Genomic DNA, 15,308 nt, shown 5'->3' with positions numbered 1-15,308 from the left:
AGTTCAGACCAAATTCAATGCAGTGTACTGTATACTAACCTTGCCATGTCAGCTGTCTAATGGAGAAAATCAACACATCTTGAGAAATGATATTTAGAATGGACTGATCTAAAGTTGGTAGTCTTATAGCGCTTTCAAAATGCTTTCAGATATTATGCTTTGATGTGAACTAAACATGGCTGAATATTTTGATGTGGGATTTGAAAAAAAGCACCATAGGCATGTTGATACTGAGAGAACCTCCAAGGCAATGTTTAATACACTAATGCTTTGGTTCGAAAAAGATAAAGTGAAATGACAGGTTTAAGGTTACAGACCTAATGTATGACAAATTGGAAAAAAAAGTTACTTGGCTCAGAAACAAAATTGTGTATGGGTAGATACTGAACCAGTATACTCTTTATGAACTACTGTTTTTGTTGTCAACAGCAGCTAGCAGTGAAAGTGTTGTCACATTTGAACTAGGCGTGTATGATACAGCTTCAACATCTGCTACTACGTGTCACACAGAACTTGGCTTGGCATTTTTTGACGAATGATGTAAAGCACTGAAAGCATATTCCAGCTTGTAGCATAGAATGGAAAGCAGTAGATGACAGGTTCGAGTCCCACTGGTTCCTTTTTTCCGACATGTTTGTTAATTTACAGATCAGCAGTTGCGATCTTAACAAATTTTATTTGTAGAGGGAGACAAACTGAAGAAACTTACACCTGAACCTTCACCCCTCTGAATAATATCCATCTTTCACTGGAGATGTTCCTCGTATGTTACATATTACAGTACACTCCTGTTAAAACGAACTTGGTTATAACGAAATTTTGGATACAACGAAGTAAAATTAATAGCCTGAAATTATCAGCTGGATATCCTTATACACTGTATTTGTTCAGATTTAATGAAATTTTTTATATAACGAAAGAAAACTGCCGGTCCCGAGGACTTTGGTATAATGGGAGTCACTTGTACTGGCATCTCCAGCTTCCATCACAAGCTCATAATCAGCCTTGAAAGCATGCACAGCAAAGCAAGGTGAAGTTTTTTTCACAAGTTCTTTTCATTCCACTTGCTGATAGGGCTGCTAGGCTATTGCAGGCTAGTGCAGCTCTTGTGCACGCTCACCTACTAAAACCTCATTTGAATAGAAACTATGAAAAGAGAAGCTGCGTGTAATTGTTTGGACAAGCTGCCTCGCACACCCTGCTCTGGGCCATAAATCTTTGCATCACTCTTCTGCTTTGATAATGTGTCAAAGATTTCAGTGCCATTAAATGGCTGACTTAACATAACTCACTTGTTTCCCCTGTGGATTCTTAACCCATTGGATAGGAAGAATTGGTTTTGAATAATTGATTCATCAAATTGTAAGCATTTATGACTCTGACCTCCAACCCTCAAGTGACAAGTGTCAAATTCACATTATTACTGTAAAAACCCTTATTTTCACAAAGGTTCAATTTTTTTTTGCGAATTTTGCAAATCACCATTTGGCTGCAAATTTAACAACTTGTGAAAATATCACCACCTGATTTTGATCGCTCAAAGTATCTTTGTGCGCTCAGTTGTATTCTAAGTACACGTACAGTAAAGTGGCAAAGTGAACGGACAGGCATTAGTGCACTTACAAGAGCCTCGGTGTCAAATTGTGAAAACAACATCTCACAAAAACATCTGTGACCTTCTCAGTGGCTAAAATGACTGTAAACAAAAATAACGTCTTTACAGTACATTGTATATGCCTTCTGGTAATCAGGGTAGCATTTACATTGTATAGTGATTGTCACATGAGCGCAGAACTGTGCATTCTTTGATTCTCAAACATATCTACTAGTATTTTAAGATCTGACAGAATTTCAGTCAAGCAGAAAGTTATACCTCTGTATTTATTTTCTGTGTGAAAACAAAGCCTCTTTTCATTGTCAGTGAAGAGTATGAGGTTAGCAGCAGAAAGACATAAGTGTGTTGACCCTGGAAAGAGGATTGTTCCAACTATCTGCAGTCAACTACAAGCAACAGATTTGTGAAAATTTGAAAGAAATAGAAACAGTGATGAAAGTTTGAATGTGACCAGGTTATCTGAAACTGACATCATAAAAAGAACACCAAAAACTACTTGGGTTTCGCAGTTAGTATATTCTAAGCTGTTATACAAGTAGATATAAAAAATGAACCTTGGGTTTTATCCCCATAGTTTTTCTCATGATATTTCATGCTTGTACTTGCAGATTTTGTCAGGAAGAGAAAGTTTACCCGTTGCTATGGGAACCACTGTCAATGGTGGCCCCTTTAAGAAATGACTGCCCATGTATGTGTGTGCAAATTTGTGCGTGCAATAGTTTGTGTATGTGTGGGCATGGGCAGTTGAATTATGTGTTTCTATACCTGGTTCATATCCTCCCTATGTGAAATGGTCTACATGAATAGTGGTCAGTGATTGGTCATAATGCGGTCATATGACTAATTGTATAGAGGTTGATGTCACAAGAGCCATCTACAGCGTACTGGTAGGTTCTAAAGGGTAATATCAGCAGAGGCCCACTACAGAAGAAGATCATGTCAAAGACAGCTAATTCATATGATGCCTTTTAAATAGTACACAGTGTGAAATTATGTACACCGTAGCCACTATCAAACAGTCTTAACTTTTTTTTTTTTTACTTTTTTGTTGTTGCCAATTTAAGTAATATTTTGATACATAGATCTGTCACCGTTGTGCACTGCCTTATCTTTTCAAATTGATTTTCACTCTGGGTGTAGTCTTTCTGTAGTCGAGAAGACTGGACAATCCAGCTGGCCTTCTTAATATTCCATGGACATAGTGACGTGGTGGTAGTCTCCATTCAAAAGATATAGAGTGTCGTTCTTTGTGATGGAGTTTCTTGGTACCACAGCAGAAAGCAAAGATGTGAATTTGGAATTCAATATTTACAATAAGCACATCATATGCATGAGGTTCTTAAAGTTTGCTTCCATTTTAGTTCTTCCCTTACTTTGTCATCCATCATACAAGTCGTAGACTGAAACAAAATGTTGTTTGAAATGATTTCACCTGTGATGGCATCTCATCTCGTTGATTAAATGGCATGCCTATGGAATATATCATTACATGTGTATCGATATTTGGCATCATTCAAAATGGAAATGTAACATTGATTATTTACAGCATGTGCAGTGTACCTCTCGGGGTCAAAACTCCTGTAAGTCCAAGACTAGGCAAGGTAAAAAGCGTGGCATTGGTCACGACCTTGGCTCAGCGTTATGCTTGTGTTGCGTCAAAGGCAAAACATTTTCATGTATGATGGTATGCCATGTGTTTATGTGAGGTCAACTGTGCATGTACAGTCAACCTTGCTTACGTTGACCTCGAACAAGTCAAAAAATTGGCAAAGTCGAAGAAAAGTTCTGCTTCGATGGATATAAACTTGTTTTAATTCTATTATGTACAAATCTGTAGGTCGAAATTTATGTATTAAAGTTGAATGATTTTTTTCCCATCCCTCTGGCAAAGGGACTTAGGCAAAGGCTATCTATCTACCTTGTAACTATTTATTTCTAATCAATTATTTATCACCAAAGGCCAACATTGCATTATATTTGTAGCTAGAACTTTAAGATCTGCACTTCCCAATGCATAAAACTTTGTAATGAATTCAATGCTTACTCCAATAATTCAGAGTGCCAAATGGTTTTGAGTTTCCACCAGCCCTAAGGGGCCCATTTTGCTCATCATAAAGTTGGTTATTAATGATGCACATGGTGATATTGAGACGCATGTTTATGTATGTTTAGAAGGGCATCATTGGGTACACTAAGGGAGCATTGCTAGCAAATTGCAATCAATTTCAAACTTCTCAAATCCATTGCAAATCTTGCAATTGATTGCAAAATGACTTTTTTTGCAATGCCTCCTTTGACTGGTAGAAGAGAGATCTGGACTAGCCATGCCTTGTACATGTCACACTTCAGACCGGTGGGTTTAATTCTCTCATTGAGATAAGGCTAGTGAGCTGCTTCTTTATCTACAACCAGTGGTTCCTCCATTGTAAGGCAGGGATACAGCCTGTATGGTGTACAGTGTAAAAGGTTAAAGAAGAAGAAAGATTGCCATCTAAAGCACATACAGTATATTGGTACCCTGCATAATATGCCTTCAAGTTCATGTGATCTCTCAGAGTTAAACAACGACTGTAATGAGAACAGCTATTACTGTGTCTACTTTTAATTTGTGATGTGTAGCACCTGTGTTTTATCATTGGGCCGACTCCATGGCCAACAAAAGCAAGAGGGTTAATTATAGAATTGCTTAATCCAACAGTATATACAATTTTCCCCATATTTTTGTTTTTGTGTCAAAAATACTAATCGTAAAAAAACACACTACATAAAGAAGAAAATGCACACAAAGGCAACATGAGTGAAAATGTTTTAACTATTAATGTTCAGATTGGACCAATTGCCAAGTCACATAACATGACATCATGTCCCCCCGAGGTGTATCTTTCTTTTGATTGTGAAAAGATGTACTGAAGTCATAATTATGTCTGTAAATTCTATTATACATTTCCAAAACACACACACTCACACACATGGAGACACTACTGTAAAACACAATAATATTTTCGTAGCATGAAATTTTCGTGAATTGGAGCCGACAGCCTTTTTTGCGCCATAACATTTTCGCGAGTTGCCTCCCACATTCAATGCGTATAGTTTAGACAAGAACTTTCATGTGCATTTTAATTTCACGAATCTTGGCTCTTGCTAAATTCACGAAATTAAAATGCACCCAAACATTCCTTGTTTTACAGTATCATTTTCAGACACAGTGTTTTCTTTCTCGTCTCTGACATAGAGAATTCCATCCAAGTGACATTACATCATCAGGACCAAGATCACCTTGTTCAAATCCCTACAGGATGCCATGTTTATCTGTAAACTTGTTGGCATTCAATATACTAACATAATGGAACTGTTCTATTATTGGCAAAAAAAAATATTTTGTTGATATATAAAATGCCTTTAAATTATACTGATTCTACACAAGATATTTTCTAAGCAAGTGCTTCTTCATATTGGATACATCAGAATGCAGTTAACAACCAAAAAGGACATAAAACTACAGTAAGACATACAAAATATCCAACTCTTTATTGGATATTACTGTCTCAAATGACACTAGGTGCCCAGTCAAGCCAGGAAGAATGTCCAGAACATGTGCCACAATACACAAAATTTTTTGAAATTCTACTGTACAAAATAGGCCTGTTTATTACTACTAGTGTACATTCATGCAAATACAGTATAAGTATATTTTTCCTTTTGATCTATTCACATATACAGTGTACATACTCAATGTATTGAAATACATGGAATCACTTTGCATGCATACAGGTAGGTTGTTACTTTAAATGTATGTGTAAGATCTGTGGGATTTCAGTGAAATTCATATCTTCACATAATTTGTGACATTTCAGACAAATAATACAAATTTAGCACAATGACAAACATGACTCATTTTCCGTTTCATTAGTCTCGGCCGTATACAATAATTATGTAATTTCATTCTTGAAATATGATCATGAGTGGATGCTCACGCAATTGCAATGGAGGGATATCAGAGCTGCCGACATTTAACCATCAAAATCGGGGATATTCCAAAGAGCAAGCAGTGAGATAATGGAGTGTTACATGCCTCTCAATGGGTGAAAGTAATTCCAAAATTTAGAGTTTTTAAAATTTCTCCTATCCAGACATGAAGAGATATTGGAAGTTTTCAGGAAGTCTCCTGCAGAATCCGGGAGACATGGCATTTCTGGGAGTTGTTTGTGGTATATTAATTATGGCATTTTATCATCCTGGCAGAAAGAGCACACTGCTTTACTTGTGACCCAAAAATAGAATTTCTGTCTCTCCATCTATCTATCCCATGATAACATATAAATGTCCAAAAGCACAATGTGTATAAACTGGTACTGTATCACAGGCAATAGATGTAGGCCAGAAAATCCTTTGCACAGGTAAAAGTTCTGACATCCTTCAATTCAGACACCACAACCCATTTTGCTCCCCACCCCTCCCCTTTTTCACACACAAATTGCTTCTGGAGGTCATTACAGCTATGTGCATCAACACTCTCCAGCAGTTTTTGTGTATCACTTCAGCAAAATTCACCTTTCTGCAGGGTTTCATAGCACAAAGGATTTAAGACAACTTGACACCACTGTCGCAGCAACAAATGCACAGTGCTCAGGATTTTCTGTAGTTGATTATCATCATCAAATACAGTGAATTACCATTTAATAGGCCTTACTGCTAAGGGCCTATCCATGGAATTTCCTGAATGTGAAAGTGCTCCCGTAGATTTTGACAGATTTTGCATACACAACAGGGTTACCTGTACTGACACATGGAAATTCCAACACTAAAAGAGTTTGTGTCCGTGCATGTTATGGCATATCAGGCAACAGAGTCTAAGTAACAAACCACAGGCCAGTGACTTATGGACTTTGTGTAGGTCTGACACCCATGAAAAAGAGAGGTTTGAAAAAAAAAACAACATGGATACTGTATACGCGAGGTTTTTATTTTCACGAATTTCGCGAGTCAGGAGCTATTCACGAAATTAAAGACACACAAAAATAATGACTCTGATCCAGATATGAATGTGACGTACACGTATACATTTCTCCATTCATTACAGGACTCCACGATCGCGAATTTAACCACTCACGAAATCGTTGGCAAGTCCCGATTTGCAAAAATGTAGACTCGCTAAATATATGCCGTATACAGTATGTGCCTTAGTAGTCCTTAATAGGACTGTTTGGTGACAAAAGTCCCAAGAAAGGCGAGAGTGGAGGAGGGACATGACATAGGGTGAGTGTAAAGAAGACAAATAGTTGCAGTCACAGGGCGCCGTGAGCTAGAAGCCAAGGTTGTACTAATGGAGACGGGAGAATAGGAGACAGGGACAGTTGTAAGGGAGAACAGAGTCACTAAGTCAGGTCAAGTGATGTGAAGTTGGTGGGAGGGGAAAGATGAACCAGAAGAGATGGAGGAGAGGGAGAAGGAGAAGGTTGGAAAATCATGGAGATGAGAAAGAGAGAAGTGATGTAGGTGTGAAATTCCAAACAATGTATCACAAAACAAACCAAGAGAAAACACTTTGGTTTGCCAAGATTTCATGACAAAAAAACCCATCAAAAAAAAAACCCAACATAACAAACAAACATTTTGCAAGATAACTCGATCAGTATTTAAGGCACTTAGTAAAGAATTGGAAATTAAATAGAAATAAATAGACAGATATCCCTCTGCAAACTCAGATCATGTGACTGTTACACATCATGTTCACTTCATACAGATCCCCTCATTGTAGGGTGATTACACAGGACACACCTGCTGTATGTCCTTGGGTCCAAGGCTTCATAATACTAAAATTTCTCCATAGGCAAGCAAACAATCACACACCATGAAAACATGTTTCTTTTGTCCTATATGTTCCTACAATACAATAAAAGGGGGAAAGCAATATTAGGCATTCTACTGTTGCACCAGTCTTGCATAAGTTTACAATTTAAATCACAGAGAACATACACACAAAAAGAAGAACCATGTATTCATATTAACATTTTACACAGAGCAATATCGAATGTATGCAAAGTAAATTAAACAATTATTACAACATTGGATGAAAAGCATGGGAAATGATATTGTAGAGAGTGCAAAGGTGGGAACATAGAATAACATAAACTAATCTGAAAATTGACTGGAATTAATATAGGCCAGGAAATGTGCTAAATGAAAAGATAAAGGAGTGAAACTAGTTTTCCTGAATTTGCATGAGGCTAAGGATGTACACGAACATGATGCACTAAAAAGCTCTGCTGCATGTCATTGCATGCAGACTTCTTGTCTGAACAGCTGCCTGGCAAGGAATGTAGTGAGGTATGTTCATAGGGACTTGGCCGACACACTACGGAAGTAGGCAGTAAGCAAACATGGCTTTAGTAGAACAGAGATGTACGTGTGCCAGGCCATAATGATGTTCACAATGATTTTGCCACAGACTAATTTTCATGATGATGATTTTGAGACTTGGAACAGTAATTTATCAATTTTTTGTTAAAGTAGTGTTCACTATGAGACCCCTTGTTATTAAACGTTTTCATGTAAATTTGGCAAATCAGAAGTTATCTTCATTAAAAGCAGTTTATTCTTATCGTAATTCATGTACATTATGGGATTACAATGTAGTTCACAAACTAATAATGCCCTAATCGCTGTTGCGGCAACAAAATCTCATATCTCAAAAATATAAAATGTTCAGGAGAGCAGAAAAACAAACAAAAACAAAAACAAAACAAGACAAAAAACATGGCAGCCAAAGCATCATAACAAACGAGATCACCTTTCCTTTGACATGATGTGGTGGCTTCACTTTTAGGGGTATGACAGCTGGGATTTGGACGAGACATCACTTCACTGATTAACTGACAATTACCCAATCTAAAAAAAGTGATTTTCCACCAAAATTTGTCACAACAGTGATGTAATGATTTACCAAGCTGACTTTAGTGTACATGATTTCATCCTAGAGAGTGAAGACCACTGTTCGACACTGCTGGAGATGTAGCACAGGCAGCAGGGTACTAAAGATTGTCTCTTGTGAGACATATATCTGAGTCACACAATGTACGGCAGTCCAGCGAGGTAGAAGTGTTCATTTCTTGGCTTGGATCAATTCCATGGCCTCGGAGAGATCGTTGCGGTCGGTGGGAAGACATTCCCGCACAGCCTCCAGTCTCACTCCGCCACAAGAATGGAGCTTCTCCCCAAAGGCAGTGTTCTGTCAAACACAAGCAACAGACAAGACAAAACATGAGAAGAACAGCAGCAGACGGACGGATGGTGGTCAGCGCTGACAAGAGACGGTCCACATAGAGAAGTGCAGCTACAAACAGACAGACACAAAACCAGTACAACAAAGTCTCGAAAGAACTTGTATCTCTTTATTCAATTCAATTCAGTTTTTATTTCATTTTTCGACAACATAATGACATCACTTTTTCTTTTCTTTTTTTGCAACAGAAAATGAGGTGCATAAAACTATGTAGAATGAAAAGAATGTACAATGATTTTAGCACCTTACGATAATCATACATAGTCATAAAACTCAAGTGATCCACTAGCCATGTTGATTATGAATATGATACCACATGTAGGTATTGCAGTACACAGTAATGGTAAGTTTGCCATAAATGACCAGACAGAATCACTCTCACACTTATCCTAATCCGTAACACCTATGTAAACTAGGTGACCACTTTGCAAGACTGCTGCAGTATCCTGAGAGTAATGGAGTAGGGCTAGATCTTTCATCACTGATAAACAAAGAGTTTCTTTGGAAGAAAACTTATCTTCTGGACATTTTTATAAGCAATTATGCTAGCCTACTCCTCCGAACTGATACTGTACGAGCTGAAATTTTCGCGTACAGATATTTTCGCGAATTGGTCCTTCGAGGACATTTTCGCGTGTTGTTAATTTCGCGGTTGCGAGGGTCTAACTGAACTTACTTATTTGCGCGTTATTATTTTTTCGATTCAAAGGCGATTCGCGAAATTTGCGAAAATAAAACCACCGTGAAAATTTCAGCTCGTACAGTATGAGAAATACACCCTTATTTCTTGGTTGACGCTATGACGCTACTAGAACCAAACATGATATCAGCTCAATAAAAGACTTACCTTCTTGGAAACTTCTAAGGCACAGCAGAAGAACTCAACAAGATGTTCCTTGAGAAGTTCAGTTAGCCAGACTGCCTCTGGATCTTCCTCTTCTTCCTCCTCCTCTTTTTCCTCCTTCCCATCCTCCTCCTCCTCCTCCTTCTTCTCCTCCTTTTGTTCTTCGTTCTCTGTCTTCCCCGTCCTCTCTTCCCCCTCCCCCTCTTGCCCCTCACTCCGGGAGCTGCTCCGCCTCCTGTCCGTCGACTCGTTGGAGGAAGAGTGCCGCCTTCGATAGGAGCTGTCCTCTCTGGAAGACCTCTTGTGGTGGGTGACGTACAGCATCTCAGCCAGCTGTTTTACTGTCCTACTTTCTGTTATGAAGAATGTGTGGTGGAGACAGGAGGACTTCTTTTAATATCAGTGTAAGCACACTGTGTGCAGTGAAAATTCTCTTAAAACTTTATAACAGTAAAGAGGCAGACAAAGAACAAATACAAGGAGCTGCAGAGTCTTTTTTTTTAAATAAAAATCTACTTTTTACTTATTTTTTTTTTAATCTTTTCATTTTTATGGGTGGTGGGGGGGGGGTAACGATCAATGGAAATGTTTTTGATTGGTGAGAAGAATTAGGGTGAAACCATTAGAAATTTATGGGTTTCCTTTGGGTTTTTGTTTCCTTCTTTCTTGTTTTCCTCTTTCTTTTTCTTTATAAAGACACAAAAGTGTGGGGTCTGCAGCCCCCCCCCCCCACTTCCCACAGCCCCTGAATATTAGTTGGACATAAAGACAAGAATACATTGTATTTCTCAATTATTCCTCAACAAAATGTTAAACTTGACAATACTCAGTAACTTTGGGAGAGGTACATTCACATTGTACACCACAATTTAGAACAAATTTCTACAAAATTTTTCCTTGAAGTACACTAATGGTGCCAAAACCTTTGCAGGCTTTGACAGAAGGAATATGTAAGTTTATGCAGCATTTCTTACATGGTGTGGCAAATGATCCTAAATAAGTGCAAAGACAAAGAGAGACAGGGGGGGGGGGGGGCAAAGAGGAAGATATCTGACCTTTTTGCGCCAAGCTCTTGACAGCATCTTGAGACTGAAGAACCATGGTACTGAGGACGGAGACCACTGACGCTAGGGTGTTCTCTCTGCCCCTCATGGCCAGGACCCGGTCCTCAAACACACCCGAGATGAAACCCGTGAGAAGGGGCATAATCTTCTCACTCACCTCCACTGGATTTAAACACAAAGTAAAATGTTTCATTTTCAACTCTTCTTTGATTGCATAGTTTAGCTTACTGTGTTAATATCAATAGAGGGTGAAAAATATATCTAATACAATAAAATAAACTCTTCTTTTATCAGATCTCATTTCTTACATTCCAATAGTTAGTCATATCATGACAAGATTGCTAAAAGAGATAGCTTTTCATGAGTAAAGGGACATTTATATGTTGTGAAACAAGAGACTCGTGGGTCTAGTTCTCACCTGAGTATCGCAAGTTCACCTTTCACGCAGTCACTAATCTAAACTATTCACAGCTCTAGTAAAATTTGACCAGGCATTCTAAAGTAGAAGATGAAAATGTACAATAAAAAAAAGGGCCCAAATTTTTTAAGATTCCTTAATATGGGGAGATTGGGGGCCCCTGGGGCCCCCTGGGTGGGGCATGGTGCCCATTTTAATAAATTGAGATCCTGACTCCCTAGGGATGCTACCTGCCAAGTTTGACAAAAATCCATCATGAGGTTTTCAGGAAGAAGATGAAAATGTACAATTCAGGCCCCCATTTGGACCCCCCCCCCCCCCCCCCCCCCCGTCCCCAAGAGGGGCACCCCTGGATCTGCTATGAACAAACTTGAAACTACAGTCATTAATGTACTCACTCATAGTATTATCTTAGTTCTATAACTTCTGATTCTAGAGAAGATTTTTAAAGATTTCTTCATTTTGGGGGGTTTGAGGCCCCCTGGGGGCCTCCTGGGTGGGGCATGGTGCCCATTTTAACAAATTAAGATCTTAACCCCCTAGGGATGCTACCTGCCAAGTTTGGTGAAAATGGGTCATGGGGTTCGCAAGAAGAAGATGAAAATGTACAATTTAGGCCCCATTAGGACCGCTCCCCACCCCCTCCCCTGGGTCCCAAGGGGGGCACCCCTGATTCTGCCATGAACAAACTTGAAACTACAGTCATCAATGTACTGTAAAAGTGGATATTTTCGCGGGACTAATTTTTCTCGCTAGGCCGGGTCAGAAGAGTTTCCCGTGTTTTTAATTCCACGGAATCAAGACATCACGCACGGGAACGTATGGCAAAAACAAAAATATTCGCGTGTTTTTATTTTCGCGCTAGTTTCTGGTTGGGGGAAATGCGCGAAAATTTCAACATCGCGAAAATTTCCACTTTTACAGTACTAACTCATAGTATTAACTTAGCTCTATCACTTCTAGTTCTAGAGAAGAAGATTTTTACAGATTCCTTAATTTTGAGGGGGTTGGGCCCCCCTGGGGGCCCCCTGGGTGGGGCATGGTGCCCATTCTAACAAATTGAGTTCCTAACCCCCTAGGGATGCTACCTGCCAAGTTTGATGGAAATCAGTCTTGGGGTTTTCAAGAAGAAGATGAAAATGTAAAAAGTTTACGCACGACGGACGACGGACGCCGGACGCCGCACGACGGACGCCGGACGAAGGGCGATCGCAATAGCTCACTTGAGCCTTTGGCTCAGGTGAGCTAATAATGGAAAAATGTATCAAAAACTTAACAAGAAGACAAAACATGAAATTAAAATAATCTATGTGTGTTATCAGGGAAGTGTAAACCTTTAAGTATTTTTTTTTCTTTTTTACTTCTTATAGTATGTGACTATATCAGGACTTGCTTTGTTGTTGTTGCTTTATAATGTTTAGGTATTACAATTATAACAGATGAATTAATCTGTCTGCATATCAAGATTGGATTTGATTACATGATCCCTGACAAAGAGTAGCATTTGTTGTTGTTGTTGTCATGTTGTTTTTCTCCCATGCTACCCATAATATTAACCTTTGACCTGTGATATCCTCCAGATAATAGGTGTAGGGCTCACACCCGTAAATACAAGGGAATGCCCCAGGCCCCTTCACAAATTCGTACCAAAGATACCAAAATAAATGAAGAAAAAAATTGATTAAAAATCAATGATGTAGTTTGGCAAAAAACTGAATAGCTGTAGATATTGAGTATGAATTCCTCTACAAATTACATTTTGGTTGGAAGATGAAAGCTTTTCTGGTGGAATTTGAGGGGACTATAATTCATTGGGTACGTGTACGGAAAATGGGTGATTTTTTGAGTGATAAGAACTCGTAGTCTGGCTTTGCGGACCCCTGGACAGAATTTGAACTGAATTATCCACCCTGAGAATTTGATGGATGAAAGGGTATATCTAACTTATCCAGGTTAGTGAAGCTGAAACACCTCATTTCTCCCAGCTGTTTTACAGAATTTTTTGAAATTTGATTTTTAACACACATCCCTATGGGGAAATATTCATGGGTGTGAGCCCTGTATGGAATGCTGCATGTGACTCACCGAGGCTGTCGATGCCTGAGCTGGTGGTTGAGATGACTTGGAGGGAATGGAGCAGAAGTGACACAGTGTTTGGTTTGTCTCGACTAGGGAAGAGATAGAACAAAACAATCATGAGGCACCTCAATCTCTGGTTGAATCGACAGGCCCTACTTCTGGTTTCTTTGCAAGAACAAGACTCACACTTAGAAGAATTGCCACATCTTTGAGGTATCCTACTTGCAGTAAGAGGGTCTGGTTAAACTTGGCACTTGAAGTGACTGCTAACAAAACATAAACCTCTGACAATCTAAACCAAATGGCAAGAGCTCAACAGAATGGAATTGTCTCTGATCACTACAAGTGCAAGGCTTAATGTTACAGGGACATGTCATTGCATACATGCACATTTGAAATCTTCCTGATAGTGATATTACAAATCATAATTCTGATGTTGTTTAGGTCACACGTGCATATTCCTGGATACTTCTTATTTGTTGTTGTTGCTGTTGTCTTTTGTGAGAAATTCATCATTACTTCAACTTCAATTTCAACTTCAACTAATGATAAAAATTCATTATAGTGAAAAATTATATCCTATTAAAAGTCACACAATTTGGGTACATGTTTGAAATTAGAACTAGTATCAAAAAGTGATTCCCACTGTCTTTGAAGATTTCAGCCAATGTAGAGTTGACATTGCACCAAATATGATTCAGACTGTGTACAGATTCAAAAGCAGCCAACAATATACCTGACTTGGTTTAAGGCTTCAGAAATGGCCTGTATCAGGGCTGGGCCAGACCAGGACTGGAGCAGACTGTCATCCAGGTCCAGTAACTGGTCCAAGAGGTCAGCTACATTGTGGATGAGGTCACCTGTTGGGGTGTAGAACCAAGGAACAGTATTAGGGGGTGTTGCAAGAAAGTTGAGTTGCAATAATTGCAAATATCTATTGCAAACTTTGCAATAGATAGATCTATTGCAACTTGCAATCAATCGCAAGTTGCAGTTGCAAGAAGGGGGCTTGCAATTAATTGCAAGTTTCTTGCAACACCCCCTTACACTTTTTACTTGTATCATCATTGATCATCACATGGCACCACAAAGCTATATTATGCATGACATGACTATACATATGTAAGTGGTGCATAGAAAACTGAATTATACAATAAGCAAAAGCTCTTGATATGACATAAAAATACTATTTTGGGGTGTTCAGGAGATGAGCATGGACTATAAATGGAAATGCTAAAACTTGAAAACTGTGTACCTTTTGTAAGAAGGAAAAGTTACCCTTGATAATGTGCATTCTCGCTGGAATGCAACAACACACTCACATTTCATGAAGTGCAGTTTCACATCAAAACTCAACACAGTGGTAAACAATGACTGATAACTGTGAGAAAATAATGGCCAACAATAAGTGGCAGACTAGTGATGATTCAGATCTATACATGCTGAAAGAGACACCCTCAATATTTCTTCAGAGGTATGGACTCTCTTCATGTCATGAGAAATGTGAGTAAGCTCCAGCAAGCAAAGAATCCTTCTTACAGTTGGTAGAACTGTGCAGGATAAAGATGATACTCTTTAGGATCTCCTCATCCTTCTTCACCGTTTCCAGCCAGGCGGGGGCGCACTCCTCATCATTCAGGCAGGTGTAGATGAGACGGGACGTCTCCACCATGGTGGGAGAATCACTGCCACTCAGCAGGGCAAAACTCAGGTCTCTGGTGACAGGCAGACAAATACATGAAGAATTGAATTGAATGGAATTGAATTGAATTGAATTGAATTTGCATAGGAATGGAATGGGATGGGATGGGATGGGATGGAATGGAGTGGAATGGAGAATGATGGAATGGAATGGAATGGGATGGGATGGAATGGAATGGGATGGGATGGGATGGGATGGAATGGAGTGGAATGGAATGGGATGGAATGGGATGGGATGGGATGGGATGGGATGGGATGGAATGGAATGGAATGGAATGGGATGGGATGGAATGGAATGGGAT

General features: G+C 39.1%; 1 protein-coding gene across 1 annotated transcript in view; it reads right to left on the bottom strand.

Moving 5' to 3' along the window:
* Positions 1-8,539: 8,539 nt before the first annotated feature.
* The window catches only part of LOC140236111 (protein saal1-like), a 20,114-nt gene continuing 13,345 nt past the window's right edge, over positions 8,540-15,308 (bottom strand). Inside the window, 8 exon segments of the mRNA XM_072316083.1 lie at positions 8,540-8,846; positions 9,748-9,849; positions 9,851-9,887; positions 9,890-10,097; positions 10,800-10,970; positions 13,312-13,394; positions 14,042-14,165; positions 14,845-15,020. Of these exon segments, the coding sequence (XP_072172184.1) occupies positions 8,721-8,846; positions 9,748-9,849; positions 9,851-9,887; positions 9,890-10,097; positions 10,800-10,970; positions 13,312-13,394; positions 14,042-14,165; positions 14,845-15,020 (1,027 nt within the window). The 3' untranslated portion in view covers positions 8,540-8,720.

Source organism: Diadema setosum, chromosome 12 (assembly GCF_964275005.1).
Source record: "Diadema setosum chromosome 12, eeDiaSeto1, whole genome shotgun sequence".
Lineage (NCBI taxonomy): Eukaryota > Metazoa > Echinodermata > Echinoidea > Diadematoida > Diadematidae > Diadema > Diadema setosum.
Note: the sequence above shows the minus strand (reverse complement) of the source record. Positions and strands in the feature narration are given on the sequence as shown.